Below are 15,566 nucleotides of genomic sequence, written 5' to 3'. Positions count from 1 at the left end.
TTTTTTTTTTTGAGTGTTGCCCAGGCTGGAGTGTAATGGCACAGTCTCGGCTTACTGCAACCTCTGCCTCCCAGGTTCAAGCGATTCTCCTGCCTCAGCATCCCAAGTAGCAGGGATTACAGGCACCCGCCAGCATGCCTGGCTAATTTTTGTATTTTTAGTAAAAATGGGGTTTCACTATGTTGGCCAGGCTAGTCTTGAACTCCTGATCTCAGGTGATCTGCCCCCCTTGGCCTCCCAAAGTGCTGGGATTATAGGTGTCTGCCACCATGCCCAGCTCAATTTTGTATTTTTAGTAGAGACGGGGTTTTGCCACATTGGCCAGGCTGGTCTCGAACTCCTAACCTCAGGGTGATCCACCTGCCTCGGCCTCCCAAAGTGCTGAGATTACAGACGTGAGCCACTGCTCCTGGCCTCATTTCTCATCCCTATACTAGGCTGGGAGCTCCCTGAAGGGGAGACACTGATTTCACTCCCCTCTGAACGCCTTGCAAGGCGTCTCTAATATGTGGCCTTCCACATGGTAGTTACTTAGTAGGGATCAGTGTCTAGGGGACCTACTGTGCGCTCAGCACAGGGCTGGGGGCTCAAGCAGGAGGAGTCATTGTCCCAGTTGGGAAAAGAGAGGTGCTGTTTGCTTCATGCTTAAGAGCAGGGCAGGCTCAAGGAGTGATGAGGTTTTAGTAAAGGGATATTTCCAGAGGGGAGTCAGTAGGGGGGAGGCTTCCTGGGGGAGGTGGGAACCCATGCCAGGCTCACATGTATGCCAGGCCTCTGGGACCTCAGCGTACTAACCCCTGCCCACCGCCCCCAGCTCCCCTGTGGAGTCGGTCCTGTTCTACGCCATCACCACGCTGCACAACCTGCTCCTGTACCAGGAGGGCGCCAAGATGGCCGTGCGCCTGGCCGACGGGCTGCAAAAGATGGTGCCCCTGCTCAACAAGAACAACCCCAAGTTCCTGGCCATCACCACCGACTGCCTGCAGCTCCTGGCCTACGGCAACCAGGAGAGCAAGGTGAGCCCTCCCCAACCCTCCCGAGGCCTGAAGCCCACCCTTGCGCCACCTTCTATCCTGCATAGCCTCAGGCCGCTGCCCCCTTACTCCTTTTAGATGAGATATAGGTGCAGATATACATGCATCATCATGCGACTGAATTGCCCAGAATTATTATTTTGAGGATAAGGAAAAAAAATCACTCATCCTCATATAGCCACTATTGTCATTTCGATGTGCTTCCTTAAGAGCTGTTCTGTGGGCAGATTACAGATATGTACACATCCTTGTCATCATAACAATCTGCAACACTGCATCTGTTTTCTGCCTGATTTTTTTTTTTTTTTTTTTGAGACAGGGTCTCACTCTGTCACCCAGGCTGGAGTGCAGTGGTGTAATCAGGGTTTACTGCAGCCTTGACTTCCTGGGCTCAGATGATCGTCCCACCTCAGCCTCCAGAGTAGCTGGGACTTCAGGCGTGTGCCACCACACCCGACTAATTTTTTTTTCTTTTTTCTTTTCTTTTCTTTTTTTTTTTTTTTGAGACGGAGTCTCGCTCTGTCGCCCAGGCTGGAGTGCAGTAGCGCAATCTCGGCTCACTGCAACCTCCACCTCCCGGGTTCAAGTGATTTCTCCTGCCTCAGCCTCTCAAGTAGCTGGGATTACAGGTGCCTGCCACCACGCCCAGCTAATTTTTATATTTTTAGTAGAGACAAGGTTTCACCAGGTTGGCCAGGCTGGTCTCGAACTCCTGACCTTAGGTGATCCATCTGCCTCGGCCTCACAAAGTGCTGGGATTACAGGCATGAGACACCGTGCCCCACCCCCAACTGATTTTTTATAGAGATGGGATTTCTCCGTGTTGCCCAGGCTGGTCTCAAACTCCTGGGCTCAAGTGATCTGCCTGCCTTGGCCTCCCAAAGTGTCAGGATTACAGGTGTGAGCCACTGTGCCTGGCCTGTATGATGTTTAAAAAAAATTTTTTTTTGCTATATTGTCCTCAAAACCACCCTCTAATAATGACAGATTGCCTTTCCTTTCCCCTTTCCCTTTTCCTTTTCCTTTCCCTCTCTTCCTCTCTTTCTTGCTTCCTTCCCATTCCTTCCTTTTCTTTCTTTTTTGAGACAGGGTCTCACTGTGTTACCCAGGCCAGAGTGCAGTGGCATGATCCTAGCTCACTGCAACCTCAAACTCCTGAGCTCAAGCATTCCTCCCACCTTAGCCTTCCTGATAGCTAGGACTATGGGAACGTACCACTGAGCTAATTAGCACCCCGGCTAAGTTTCTTTTTTTTCTTTTTTTTTTGAGATGGAGTCTCGCTCTGTCGCCCAGGCTGGAGTGCAGTGGTGTGATCTTGGCTCACTGCAAGCTCCGCCTCCTGGGTTCACGCCATTCTCCTGCCTCAGCCTCCCGAGTAGCTGGGACTACAGGCGCCTGCCACCACGCCCGGCTAATTTTTTTTTTTTTTTTTTTTTTGAGACGGAGTCTCGCTCTATCGCCCAGGCTCGCTCTATCGCCCACTGCAAGCTCCGCCTCCCGGGTTCACGCCATTCTCCTGCCTCAGCCTCTCCGAGTAGCTGGGACTACAGGCGCCCGCCACCACGCCCGGCTAATTTTTTGTATTTTTAGTAGAGACGGGGTTTCACTGTGGTCTCGATCTCCTGACCTCGTGATCCGCCTGCCTCGGCCTCCCAAAGTGCTGGGATTACAAGCGTGAGCCACCGCGCCCGGCCAATTTTTTGTATTTTTAGTAGAGACGGGGTTTCACTGTGTTAGCCAGGATGGTCTCGATCTCCTGACCTCGTGATCCGCCCGCCTCGGCCTCCCAAAGTGCTGAGATTACAGGCGTGAGCCACCGCGCCCGGCCCACCCGGGCTAAGTTTTAAATTTTTTGTGGGGATGGGGTCTTGCTCTGTTGCCCAGGCTACCCTCAAGGAATCCTCCTGCCTCAGCCTCCGAAATGCTGGGATTAAAGTCATGAGCCACCATACCCAGCCTATAGATAGCATTTCATTAAGTGGAGACCTTAGGCTTTATTCTGAGGGAGGGTATTTAGATTGCTCCTATTCCACCTTTATAAACAATGCTGTAACGAATGTCTAGCATTTGTCAAAGAGCAGAAAAAATTCTCATCAATTTTTAACACTTCTAGGCTTTTACCCAAATGGCCAGATTGATTTCCGGAAGGATTGGATTAATTTCCAGTGCCATAACTGGTAATGGGTGTGCATACAGTTTTGTCACATCCTTGTCAGCACTGGGTATTACCCTTTTTTCAAAATTTTGGCTTACATAACAGTCATGAAACTATTGGGGTGGGCTGGGTGTGGTGGCTCACGCCTGTAATCCCAGCACTTTGGGAGGCAGAGGCGGGTGAACTGCCTGAAGTCAGGAGTTTGAAACCAGCCTGGCCAACATAGTGAAACCCCGTCTCTACCAAAAAATACAGAAATTAGCCGGGCGTGATGGCACACGCCTATAATCCCAGCTACTTGGGAGGCTGAGGCATGAGAATTGCTTGAACCCGGGAGGCAGAGGTTGTAGTGACCTGAGATGGTGCCACTGCACTCCAGCCTGGGTGACAGAGCGAGACTCTATCTCAAAAACAAAAACAAAAACAAAAACTTATTGGGGTGTTTGGCTGGGTATGGTGGCTCACATCTGTAATCCCAGCACTTTGGGAGGCTGAGGTGTGAGGATCACTTGAGGCCAGGAGTTCAAGACCAGCCTGGGCAGCATAGCGAGACCCCTATCTTTATAAAAAGAAAAAAATATATTAAAAAAAAAAAACAAACTATTAGTGCTTTCGCTGAAGCTCAGTAATGACAGTTGTCTCCTGTCCCGCGCTTCCTTGTTCCTGTCATATTCCCCGTCCGTCTCACACTCATTCCCTCTTTACCCATAGCTGATCATCCTGGCCAATGGTGGGCCCCAGGCCCTCGTGCAGATCATGCGTAACTACAGTTATGAGAAGCTGCTCTGGACCACCAGTCGTGTGCTCAAGGTGCTGTCCGTGTGTCCCAGCAATAAGCCTGCCATTGTGGAGGCTGGTGAGTATGATGGCCTTGAGGGCGACTGGGGTGGGAGCTCTGCCCAGCTGCCAGGCTCAGTCAGCTATGCTCTCCGTGGCTGATGGCACCCCTATCCCTGCCCCAGGTGGGATGCAGGCCCTGGGCAAGCACCTGACCAGTAACAGCCCCCGCCTGGTGCAGAACTGCCTGTGGACCCTGCGCAACCTCTCGGATGTGGCCACCAAGCAGGTGAGGGAGGTGTCTGGGCCTGGGGTTGAACTCTTCAGCTGCCCCATCCAGCCTCCTGTCTGGGCATCTGACCTTAGGTACTGTGGGAGGACTGGGGGCTCTAAATCTCTCTTCCTTGTGACTGAGGCTGGAAATGCCTTGAAGACCCTCATTTCTCTTTTTTTTTTTTTTGACGGAGTCTCACTCTGTTACCCAGGCTGGAGTGCAGTGGTGCAATCTCGGCTCACTGCAAGCTCCGCCTCCTGGGCTCTAGCAATTCTCTTGCCTCAGCCTCCCAAGTAGGTGGGACTACAGGCACCTGCCATCATGTCTGGCTAATTTTTTTATTTTTATTTAGAGACAGGGTTTCACCATGTTGGGCAGGCTGGTCTTGAACTCCTGACCTCAGGTGATCCACCCGCCTTGGCCTCCCAAAGTGCTGGGATTACAGGCGTGAACCACCACATCCAGCAAAAGAACAGTTTTGACCTGGGCCCTGGGCTGGAGCAATAGTGTACCAAGAGACAGGCCTCCATGACTGAAAATACAATTTAAGGAAAAATGCAGCTCCAGGGCAAGTGCCCTGTGCCTCCTTCCAGCAACCATTCCCCAGGCCTCCCCCAGCAATATGCTGTTTATCAAGTGCCCACCCTGTGCTGGCCCTCTGCGTGGCATTTGTGGACATTAGCTTGTTCAACCTGGGGTTAGAGTGTGGGACCCTGTGGGTTAGATGAAGACACTGAGGCTCGGGGAGCTAATGGCCATGGTCACAGGTAGTAAATGGCAGAACTGGGATTTGAACCCAGGACTGTCCGTCCCCAAAGCTGGGGTTTTTCTGTCCCACCACAAGGCCCATGTGTCTCCCTGGGAGAAGTGAGATAGATAAATGTCTGAGTTAGTGATTTTACTGGAAGTGGATTTGGCTCAGGGCCCCAGGGTGGTGGGTAGCAGTGAAGGCCCAGAAAGGTGACAAGCGAGTAGACGTGGCTCAGCTGGGCCACTGAAGCATGCGGCCCCCTCAACAATTGCCTCCTGGTCTCGAGGCCTCCCTTGGCCACCGTACTTTGGCCTGAGGAGGGTTCTGCCTGGGTCTGAGGGCCCCAGGGAGAGGCTAATGGGTTGGAGGGAAGAGATGTGGGGCTTAGAGCCAAGCCTGGGTTCAGATCCAGCCACTAGCTGTGTGTCTGTGGGCAAGTTCCCCAACCTCTCTGAGCCTCATTGCCTCACTTGCACCACAGGATAGTAAAGCCCTCTCACAGGGTGTGGCAGATCATGGGGATGAAAATTCCCAGGCACACACAGGCAGGGCTGACCCCTTTAGGTCATCCCACTCCCCTTGGACATATTCGAGAAGGCTCCTTGGAGTTGGCTGCTCCCTGACTCCCCCGTCCCTTCCTTACCCTCCAGGAGGGCCTGGAGAGTGTGCTGAAGATTCTGGTGAACCAGCTGAGCGTGGATGACGTCAACGTTCTCACCTGTGCCACAGGCACACTCTCTAACCTGACATGCAACAACAGCAAGAACAAGACGCTGGTGACACAGAACAGCGGTGTGGAGGCTCTCATCCATGCCATCCTGCGTGCTGGTGACAAGGATGACATCACGGAGCCTGCTGTCTGCGCCCTGCGCCACCTCACTAGCCGCCACCCTGAGGCCGAGATGGCCCAGAACTCTGTGCGTCTCAACTATGGCATCCCGGCCATCGTGAAGCTGCTCAACCAGCCCAACCAGTGGCCACTGGTCAAGGTATTGCTGTTAGGCGAGGGGAAGGAGCTCCCTGCAGCAGGCTTAGGTGCTGTATTGGTATAGGCAAAGCTGCTGTAGCAAAGAAGCCCTAAATACAGTGGCTCGAATAAGACAGAAATTTATTTCTCTCTTGTGTAATAGTTTAGACCTCAACAATGGCTCTGCTCCAAAATTCCAGAACTGGGATTTCTATCTTGTAGCTCCACCAGACCCTAGGGCAGAGCTCAGAGTTCAAAATGCACGAGTATCCTGGGCGGTTTCATTAAACTGCAGGTTCCAGGGCCAGGCATGGTGGCTCGTGCCTGTAATCCCAACACTTTGGGAGGCCAAGGTAGGAGGATTGCTTGAGGCCAGGAATTTGAGACCAGCCTGGACAGCATAGCAAAACCTGTCTCGACAACAACAACAAAAATTAGCCAGGTGTGGTGGTGCACGCCTGTAGTCCCAGCTACTGGAGAGGGGAGGCTTAGGTGGGAGGATCGCTTGAGCACAGGAGTTGGAGGTTACAGTGAGCTATGATTGCATCAGTGCACTCCAGCCTGGGTGACAGAGCAAGAACCCGTGTCTTAAAACCTCTGCTTCCCGGGTTCAAGTGATTCTCCTGCCTTGGCCTCCTGAGTAGTTGGAATTACAGGTACACGCCACCACATCCGGATAATTTTTGTGTTTTTAGTAGAGATGGGATTTCGCCATGTTGCTCAGACTGGTCTTGAACTCCTGAACTCAAGTGATCCACCAGCCTCGTCGTCCCAAAGTGCGGGGATTACAGGTGTGAGACACCGGGCCCAGCCGCTTCTGTCTTACTCTTTTTTTTTTTTTTTTTTTGAGACGGAGTTTTGCTCTTATTGCCCAGGCTGGAGTGCAATGCCGCGATCTCGGCTCACCGCAACCTCTACCTCCCGGGTTCAAGCGATTCTCCTGCTTCAGCCTCCCAAGTAGCTGGGACTACAGGCATGCACCACCACGCCTGGCTAATTTTGTATTTTTTAGTAGAGACGAGATTTCTCTATGTTGGTTAGGCTGGTCTCGAACTCCTGACTTCAGGTGATCCACCCACCTTGGCCTCCCAAAGTGCTAGGATTACAGGTGTGAGCCACTGCGCCCAGCCCAATTCTGTATTTCTAACAAGCTCGCAGTTGCTGCTACTGGTCCATGGAGCACATTTCTTTTTTTTTGAGACAAAGTCTCGCTCTGTCGCCCAGGCTGGAGTGCAGTGGCACAATCTCGGCTCACTGCAAGCTCCGCCTCCCGGGTTCACGCCATTCTCCTGCCTCAGCCTCTCCGAGTAGCTGGGACTACAGGCGCCCGCCACCACGCCTGGCTAATTTTTTGTATTTTTAGTAGAGACGGGGTTTCACCGTAGTCTCGATCTCCTGGCCTCATGATCCGCCCGCCTCGGCCTCCCAAAGTGCTGGGATTACAAGTGTGAGCCACCGTGCCCGGCCTAATTTTTTGTATTTTTAGTAGAGACGGGGTTTCACTGTGTTAGCCAGGATGGTCTCGGTCTCCTGACCTCGTGATCCGCCCGCCTCGGCCTCTCAAAGTGCTGGGATTACAGGCGTGAGCCACCGCGCCCGGCCATGGAGCACATTTCTTATGCCACTGGGTGTAGACGAGAGGGTTGTCCTCACACGAATGAGTGGACTGTATCATCCCCACGGATGTGTTCTAGCCCTGAGAACTGGGATGGCTAGCGGCCACCAGAACGTGGCACACATCCCTCCTGCTCACAGGAGGTCATTCGGCCACATCAAGGTGCAAGGAGGTTAGGAAATGTGATCACCAGCCAGATGGCCGTGTGTCCTGCTGAAAATCAGGAGAGCCACTACAGAGACACAAGGCAGAGAGGATTCTGGGGGACGCTTAGCCTCTCCCATAGGGAGTTGGGTGTGTGAAGGAGTGGGGTCTTCTTGAGGCTACCCAGGTGGAAGAGAGATGTGTGTCCCTTCCCTGTCAGGTGGAGGAAGTGAGAGTGGGTCAGGGGGTGGGCAGACCCAAGGGACAGAGTTATGGAGGAAGGCGTTTGTGTGTGTATATATCTATGTGTAGAGACAAGGAAGGCAGCCAAAGGCAAGGTGGCATCTTATGCCAGAGAGTGAGGAAGCTACCATAGATGAGGGTCTTGTCAATGGGCACAGGAGCCAGCTGGCAGGGGCATCTGCTAGCTACATTTAAGACAATTTAATAGTACAGACAAGCCAGGCGCAGTGGCTCACGCCTGTAATCTCAGCACTTTGGGAGGCCGGGGCGGGAGGATTACCTGAAGTCAGGAGTTCGAGACCAGCCTGGCCAACATGGTAAGTCCCCACCTCCACAAAAATTAGCTGGCCATGGTGGCATGCCTGTAATCTCAGCTACTCAGAAGGCTGAGGCAGAAGAATTACTTGAACCCGGAAGGCAGAGGTTGCAGTGAGCTGAGATTGCTTATTGCCCTCCAGCCTGGGTGACAGAGAGAGACTCTGTCTTGGAAAACAAAAACAAAAAACATGGCCAGGCGCGGTGGCTCATGCCTATAATCCCAGCACTTTGGGAGGCCGAGGCAGGTGGATCACAAGGTCAGGAGATCGAGACCATCCTGGCTAACATGGTGAAACCCCATCTCTACTAAAAAAATACAAAGAAATTAGCTGGGCGTGGTGGCGGGTGCCTGTGGTCCCAGCTACTCGGGAGGCTGAGGCAGGAGAATGGTATGAAACCGGGAGGCGGAGCTTGCAGTGAGCCAAGATCACGCCAGTGTACTCCTGCCTGGGCGACAGAGCGAGACTCCATCTCAAAAAAAAAAAAAGTGCAGGTAAGAATGACTCTAAGTGATTCTATACATTGAATTATTATTATTTATTATTATTATTTTTGAGATGGATTCTTGCTCTGTTGCCCAGGCTGGAGTGCAGTGGCATGATCTTAGCTCACTGCAACCTCTGCCTCCCAGGTTCAAGCAATTTCTGGCTAATTTCTGTATTTTTAGTAAAGACGTGGTTTCACCATGTTGGCCAGGCTGGTCTCGAACTCCTGACCTAAAGTGATCTGCCTGCCTTGGCCTCCCAAAGTGCTAGGATTACAGGTGTGAGCCACTGTGCCCGGCCTATACATTGAATTAAAAAAAGAAAATCCATGTTTAGAAAAAAAATATCATTGTGACCCCTCCTTGATGCTTGGTCCCTGCTGCAAACCTGAGGTGGGACTTTGCATCCTAACCCAGCAGCTAAGTGGCAAGTGACTTTGGCAAGTCATTTGCCCTGTGCTCACATCCCCATCTCACATGATTTTCATCCCTGCCCTCCTGGCGTCTTGTTTTGAGGATGAAGTAGATGACACCTTGAGAGGCTCTGGGAGGCCAGAGTGGCTCCTGTGGGTCAAGGACCCTGGGGAGGAGATCTCAGGACACCTCTTTCCAGAGCTGCCCTGCTGGGGATTAATGACAATGTGAGCACCACCCAAGCAGGAGGCTTCAGGGCCACCTAGAGCAAAGACTTCCTGAGAATCAGGCTTGGGGAACTATCAGAAAAGCAAGCATGATGATGTCTGTAGGGGGGTGGTTAAGAAAGAGGGGACAGGGTGAGGGTCCAGGCATGGCGCTGGCAGGATGTTCTGGAATGGGGTGTCATTTTAGCAAGGGCTATTAGAATTAGTCATGAGCAGCCGGGCGCGGTAGCCCACACCTGTAATCCCAGCACTTTAGAAGGCTGAGGCAGGTGGATCACCTGAGGTCAGGAGTTCGAGACCAGCCTGCCCAACCTGGCGAAACCCCGTCTCTACTAAAAATACAAAAAATTAGCTGGGCATGGTGGCGGGCACCTGTAATCGCATCTGCTCAAGAGGCTGAGGCAGGAGAATCACTTGAACCCAGGAGGTGGAGGTTGTAGTGAGGTGAGATTGTACCACTGCACTCCAGCCTGGGTGACAAGAGCGAAACTCTGTCTCAAAAAAAAAAAAAAAAAAAAAATAAGAATTAGCCATGAGCACCCCCAGATCCTGTGGATTAAGTGACAAGGCTGGGATGGTCTCCTTCTCTGGATATTTTCCAGTATGTCTGTGTCTGGCCTCGGGGACAGAAGAAGTGAAGGAGGGAGGGGATACCTGAAGCTGGGAAGCTGGGATCCTTCAGATGTCCAAGAAGTGCCCCTGATCACTGCCCCTTTTTTTGCCAGGCAACCATCGGCTTGATCAGGAATCTGGCCCTGTGCCCAGCCAACCATGCCCCACTGCAGGAGGCAGCGGTCATCCCCCGCCTCGTCCAACTGCTGGTCAAGGCCCACCAGGATGCCCAGCGCCATGTAGCTGCAGGCACACAGCAGCCCTACACGGTATGTGAGCTGGTGGTGCCTGTGACAGCCTTCCTGGGGGGTCAGGGTGTCCTCTGTGGGTGTGTGTGTGAATGGGAGGTCAGTTGCAACTGATGCCAATTCCAAGAGCCTGTGAAGTTCATTCGGCTGTCATGGGGAGGACTTGTGGCCATGTCCAAGGCACCTGTCCCATGCCCCCTGCCTCGTCTCACGCAGGATGGTGTGAGGATGGAGGAGATTGTGGAGGGCTGCACCGGAGCCCTGCACATCCTCGCCCGGGACCCCATGAACCGCATGGAGATCTTCCGGCTCAACACCATTCCCCTGTTTGTGCAGGTGAGTCTGGGGCAGGTGGGCAGGAGAGGTCCCCCGACCACTGCTTAGAGGGCAAGGTTAGGAGTGCCAGATTTGGGAGGCCTGGACCAGGCATCAAGAGGTCTTTGGAGGAGTTTGGAGGAAAGTTGCCACTCCAGATTGACTACTTAGCAACCCCCTGCATGGGCATGGCTTTCTAAGCTTCAAAGCAAGGAAAGAGATCACAAGTGGAAACAAAACAAAACAAAAAACTTGAGATTCAACCATATAAACATGAAAACCATCTGTATTTCAGAAAGAACCTTTAAAAAGCATTTTTAAAAAATCAGCAAACTGGGAGAATATGTGCAAGTACCATAACAGAAAGAGTCTAACATCTTTCATATCAGTGAGCTCGTTAACACTAGATTCCAATGGTTAGATAAGAAGCAGAGTCACAGGTAATTTCAAGGTAGCTCATGAACAACGCTCAGCCCAGTTTAAAGCAGTAACACTTACTCCCTAGTGATGGCCCATTTTCCACTATGGAATTGCTACAGGGTGGAGGTGGGCAGGGCTGTGGGGTGTGTTGTCCGGCCTGCCTCACCCCTTTCCACCTCTCCCCTGCTTCCCACATCCCCTCTCCCCAGCTCCTGTACTCATCGGTGGAGAACATCCAGCGCGTGGCTGCCGGGGTGCTGTGTGAGCTGGCCCAGGACAAGGAGGCGGCTGACGCCATTGATGCAGAGGGGGCCTCGGCCCCACTCATGGAGTTGCTGCACTCCCGCAACGAGGGCACTGGTGAGCTGGGGGAGGGCAGGAGGCTGGGTCCCACTCCCCCAGCCATGATGGAGGCTGGCCGACGTTTAACCTGGCTTTTCCTCTCCTCTCTGCCCAGCCACCTACGCTGCTGCTGTCCTGTTCCGCATCTCCGAGGACAAGAACCCAGATTACCGGAAGCGTGTGTCTGTGGAGCTCACCAACTCCCTCTTCAAGCATGACCCGGCTGCCTGGGAGGCTGTGAGTATCCTAGGTTGGACTGCAGTAGTTGGATACACAAGTTGTGCACTGCCCAAGGGCAACACTTTTGGGGGTCTCCTACTACTGTCAACTTTACAGATTTTTATTTTGTAATTGGATCATTTATAACAATTCCTAGCAGATGGAAGTAGTGGGTTGAACCATATATCCACGAAATGCCAATTTTTATTTTGCCCAAATGAGTATACAGTGTTTGAGGAGGGGGTACCTTTTCCTAATTTGCGTGGAGGTGCTGGATAGGCTACGGGCGGTCTTTTCCAGGGTGGGGCAGTGCCCTGCACCCATTCTTGAGTCCTCTGCCTCCTCCCCTGAGCTGCTCTAGTTCGGCAGGAGTCCCTGCTTCATGAATGGGGAACCCTCCTCCTTGGGGAGTACCGAGGACACGAGTACATCAGGGCACTGGGTGACCCCATTTCATCATCCTCTATTCCTCCAAGGCCTCTTTGCTTTCTCCGGCCCCCTCTTTTATTTATTTATTTATTTATTTTTATTTTTTTTTTTGAGATGGAGTCTTGCTCCGTCGCCACGCTGGAGTGCAGTGGCATGATCTTGGCTCACTGCAACCTCCGCCTCCTGGTTTCAAGCAATTCTCCTGCCTCAGCCTTCTGAGTAACTGGGACTACAGGTGCACACTACCACACCCAGCTAATTTTTGTATTTTTGATAGAGACGGGGTTTCGCCATGTTGGCCAGGATGGTCTCGATCTCCTGACCTTGTGATCTGCCCGCCTTGGCCTCCCAAAGTGCTGGGATTACAGGCGTGAGCCACTGCGCCCGGTCTATTTTTTATTTTTTTCAAGACAGAGTCTCACTCTTGTCGCCCAGGCTGGAGTGCAATGGTGTAATCTCGGCTCACTGCATCTTCTGCCTCCCCGTTCAACCAATTCTCCTGCCTCAGCCTCCCAAGTAGCTGGGATCACAGGCATGCAGCACCACGCCCAGCTAATTTTTTTTGTATTTTTAGTAGAGACAGGGTTTTACCATGTTGGCCAGGCTGGTCTGGAACTCCTGACCTCAAGTGATCCGCCTGCCTCGGTCTCCCAGAGTGCTGGGATTACAGGCGTGAGCCATGGCACCCAGCCTGGCCCCCTCTTTTAGAAGCATCTCTCCCTGCCCCCCAACTGAGATCCAGCTCGGAGCCTGCATTTTCAAACCTCTCCTCCATGTTTCTCTCTCCTTTTTCAGGCCCAGAGCATGATTCCCATCAATGAGCCCTACGGAGATGGTAAGTGTGTGCGGGCTCTTCAGGACTCTGGAGATCCTGGGCGGCTGTGTGGGTGTATGTGAGGGGGCAATATTATGTCTCTGCGGCCAGAGGACCAGTGGCAACTGCTGTGTGGCATCCACATGTACCCCAGTCTAGATGCCCTAGTGTGGGGTCTGGGGAGGGGGTCAGGCCCACCAGGGGTGGGCATGGGTAGAGGAGGCGACTGAAGGCTGTGCAAACTGCCCCCTGCAGGGTAGCTTGCAGACCCTAGGACTGAGCCCCACTTTTCATCCCCAGACATGGATGCCACCTACCGCCCCATGTACTCCAGCGATGTGCCCCTTGACCCGCTGGAGATGCATATGGACATGGACGGAGACTACCCCATCGACACCTACAGCGACGGCCTCAGGCCCCCGTACCCCACTGCAGACCACATGCTGGCCTAGACGGCCTGGCCCCAGTACGGCCCCCTCTTTGCCGGCTTTTCCTCCTCTCTAGAACCTCCTTCTGTTGGAGGCCCTCCCATCTCCCCGCTGAAATCTGCGCTCCTTTTTGGGGGGATCCTTTGCTGCTGAGCTTCCCCAAGCACGGTGTGCCCTGGCCTGCCTTCTTCTTGTGTCTTTGGTGGGGATGGGGAGGCCTATTCCTGCTGTCCCCTTCTGGGGGTGGTGGGCAGGTGACACGGAGTGGCTTGAGCTTCTGGGGATGCAGGTCCACCGAGCCCCTGACCCCTGTCTGTCCCCGCTCCCCTAACAGGTGCGGTTCCTCATCTGAGAGGCTCTCCGTGCAGGCGATGGGGCAAGACAGAAAAGTGCCTGAGCTGGGGAAGCCGGGGCGCAACTTCCTGCTGCACCCCGCGCCTCCAGAGGTCCTCCATAGGGTCTTTCTTGGGATAGTGTTCTGCTCCTGCTTTTCTGTCCTGGGCATGGGTCCAGGGCCTGACACCCCCTCCCTGCCCCTGTGGCCCTGGCCACTAAAGCTTCAGACTCAAGCACCCATTCTGTTTTCCCCCAGCAACCCCCCCCAAACCTCCAGCCTTCCTGTCTCCAGCTGCCTGGGCCCGGAAGGGCTTTGATTCCTTCTCTGGGTCTGATTTTCTCACTGAACTCCACTGACCAACTGTCCTAAGCCCCCAGCATCTCCAGGGCCCACGTTCAAGACCCAAACCCCCAAAATCCAAAGCTTCTCTTGAAAAGTTGAGGGACCGTCCAGGGGAGATGGGGAGGAGATATGGAGTGAGTCACCCGCTCCAGAAGATGCCAGCTTCTCTCTCCAGGGTGCTTAGTTGGCTTTGCCCACCCCTCACTCCCCAGGGAGCTCTGGGGACAGCTCCCTCACACCCCTGTCCCACCCACACAGCTGCCCTAGCTGACCCCGAGAAGTGCTCTTGGCTGACCCCTCTGGTGTGTGGTGAGGGGCTTTCTCTTCCCCTTCCTGTTTCAGACCCCCCCCATCTCCCACACATGGTGTGGGGGACTGGGGGAGGTCCCAGCAGAGTGTTTTATTATTATCGCTTTATGTTTTTGGTTATTGGTTTTTTTGTATAGACCAAAGCAAAGAAAATAAAAACACAGATGCATTGGAGGCTGTTTAGGGGAGTGGGGTGGGAAAGTTGAGGGGCTTCCCTAGCGGCCTGGCGCCCTCTTTGGCTGGGTCCTGCGGGTCCTCAGGGCTGCCTTGCATGTGGGAAGGACTAGAAGAGACAAGCTGGGGAGCCAGGAGTGTTGGGGAAGCCGGAGTGGACTTAACCCCATATGTGCTTGTAGGGCGAGGACGGGGAAGGAGGTGAATGGGGGTGAGTCCCTCACTTCGGGAGGCCAGGCCTTGTTTCTCTCTCAAACAGGCAAGCTCCTGGCTGGCTCTCCTCCCGTCCAGACTTTAAAGTGAATATGGCAGATGCCCTGTGCCTAATGCTCCCCGAGGCTTATGGCTTTGAGTCCAGGCCCCTTGTTGGTCAGCTGTGGGCCCACCCCAGCTCCTGCCCACCTCCCCCTTTCCTTCCCCCCACCACCTACTCTGCTCTCAGCCATGCCTGTGACAGCCAGCAGCCCCCTCCTGTTCTTTGTCCATGCTGTTCCCACTGTCTGGGTACCTCCACTGTTCACCTGCCGGGATTGGCTCAGACCTGACTCCAGAAACGCTTGCTCCATGACCTCCACCCCCAGCAGGGATGAGCAGGTGCCCCTCCTGCTGTCCTCCACGGTGCCCCTTTGCACAACTGTCATTTCCCCCATCACGTTGGTCTGTCCTTTAGCTCATGTGACAGTTCCCCCGCCCACAACCCCAAATTCTCCTTTCTGAGGGGGTGCTAGTTACAATGCACCCAGCAAACCTGAGAACCTGTGGTGCCTGTGTGCCTGCCCAGGGCCCGATGCCTTCTTTCTATTCCACCTGGAGCTCAGGGCAGTGGAGGGAGGCCGTGGCCTCCTTCACAGAGGATTGGTGGGATACGGGGCTGGGGCTGGCTGTAAGGTCCAGACACGAGGGGATGAGACACAGAGCTGAGCTCTGCCGACTAGAGTTGGGGCAGCAGGGAGGGGACAGAGTTTTCAGAGCTCTGGAAGATCTGAAAATCTTTTAACAACACCCTATGTTTTTTTTTTTTGAGAGGAGTTTCACTCTTATCTCCCAGGCTGGAGTACAATGGCACCATCGCGGCCCACTACAACCTCCACCTCTTGGGTTCAAGTGATTATCCTGCCTCAGGCTCCCCAATAGCTGGGACTACAGGCGTGCATCACCACACCTGGCTAATTTT

General features: G+C 53.6%; 1 protein-coding gene across 3 annotated transcripts in view; it reads left to right on the top strand.

Moving 5' to 3' along the window:
* JUP (junction plakoglobin) overlaps nt 1–14,385 on the top strand; it is a 32,705-nt gene extending 18,320 nt beyond the window's left edge. For 2 of the 3 annotated variants that reach the window (XM_032163616.2, XM_032163617.2), the window contains exons 5-15: nt 815–1,016; nt 3,901–4,045; nt 4,152–4,255; nt 5,642–5,980; nt 10,129–10,284; nt 10,480–10,599; nt 11,208–11,358; nt 11,456–11,577; nt 12,784–12,823; nt 13,103–13,268; nt 13,565–14,385. In XM_032163616.2, the coding sequence (XP_032019507.1) occupies nt 815–1,016; nt 3,901–4,045; nt 4,152–4,255; nt 5,642–5,980; nt 10,129–10,284; nt 10,480–10,599; nt 11,208–11,358; nt 11,456–11,577; nt 12,784–12,823; nt 13,103–13,254 (1,531 nt within the window). In that variant the 3' untranslated portion in view covers nt 13,255–13,268; nt 13,565–14,385. The remainder of the gene's footprint in view (nt 1–814; nt 1,017–3,900; nt 4,046–4,151; nt 4,256–5,641; nt 5,981–10,128; nt 10,285–10,479; nt 10,600–11,207; nt 11,359–11,455; nt 11,578–12,783; nt 12,824–13,102; nt 13,269–13,564) is intronic. The other variant, XM_032163614.2, reaches the window with a different exon arrangement.
* Nucleotides 14,386–15,566: the final 1,181 nt, after the last annotated feature.

This window comes from Hylobates moloch, unplaced genomic scaffold, assembly GCF_009828535.3.
Source record: "Hylobates moloch isolate HMO894 unplaced genomic scaffold, HMol_V3 SCAFFOLD_10, whole genome shotgun sequence".
Lineage (NCBI taxonomy): Eukaryota > Metazoa > Chordata > Mammalia > Primates > Hylobatidae > Hylobates > Hylobates moloch.
The sequence above is the reverse complement of the archived record's forward strand: the minus strand, read 5'-3'. Positions and strand labels throughout refer to the sequence as shown.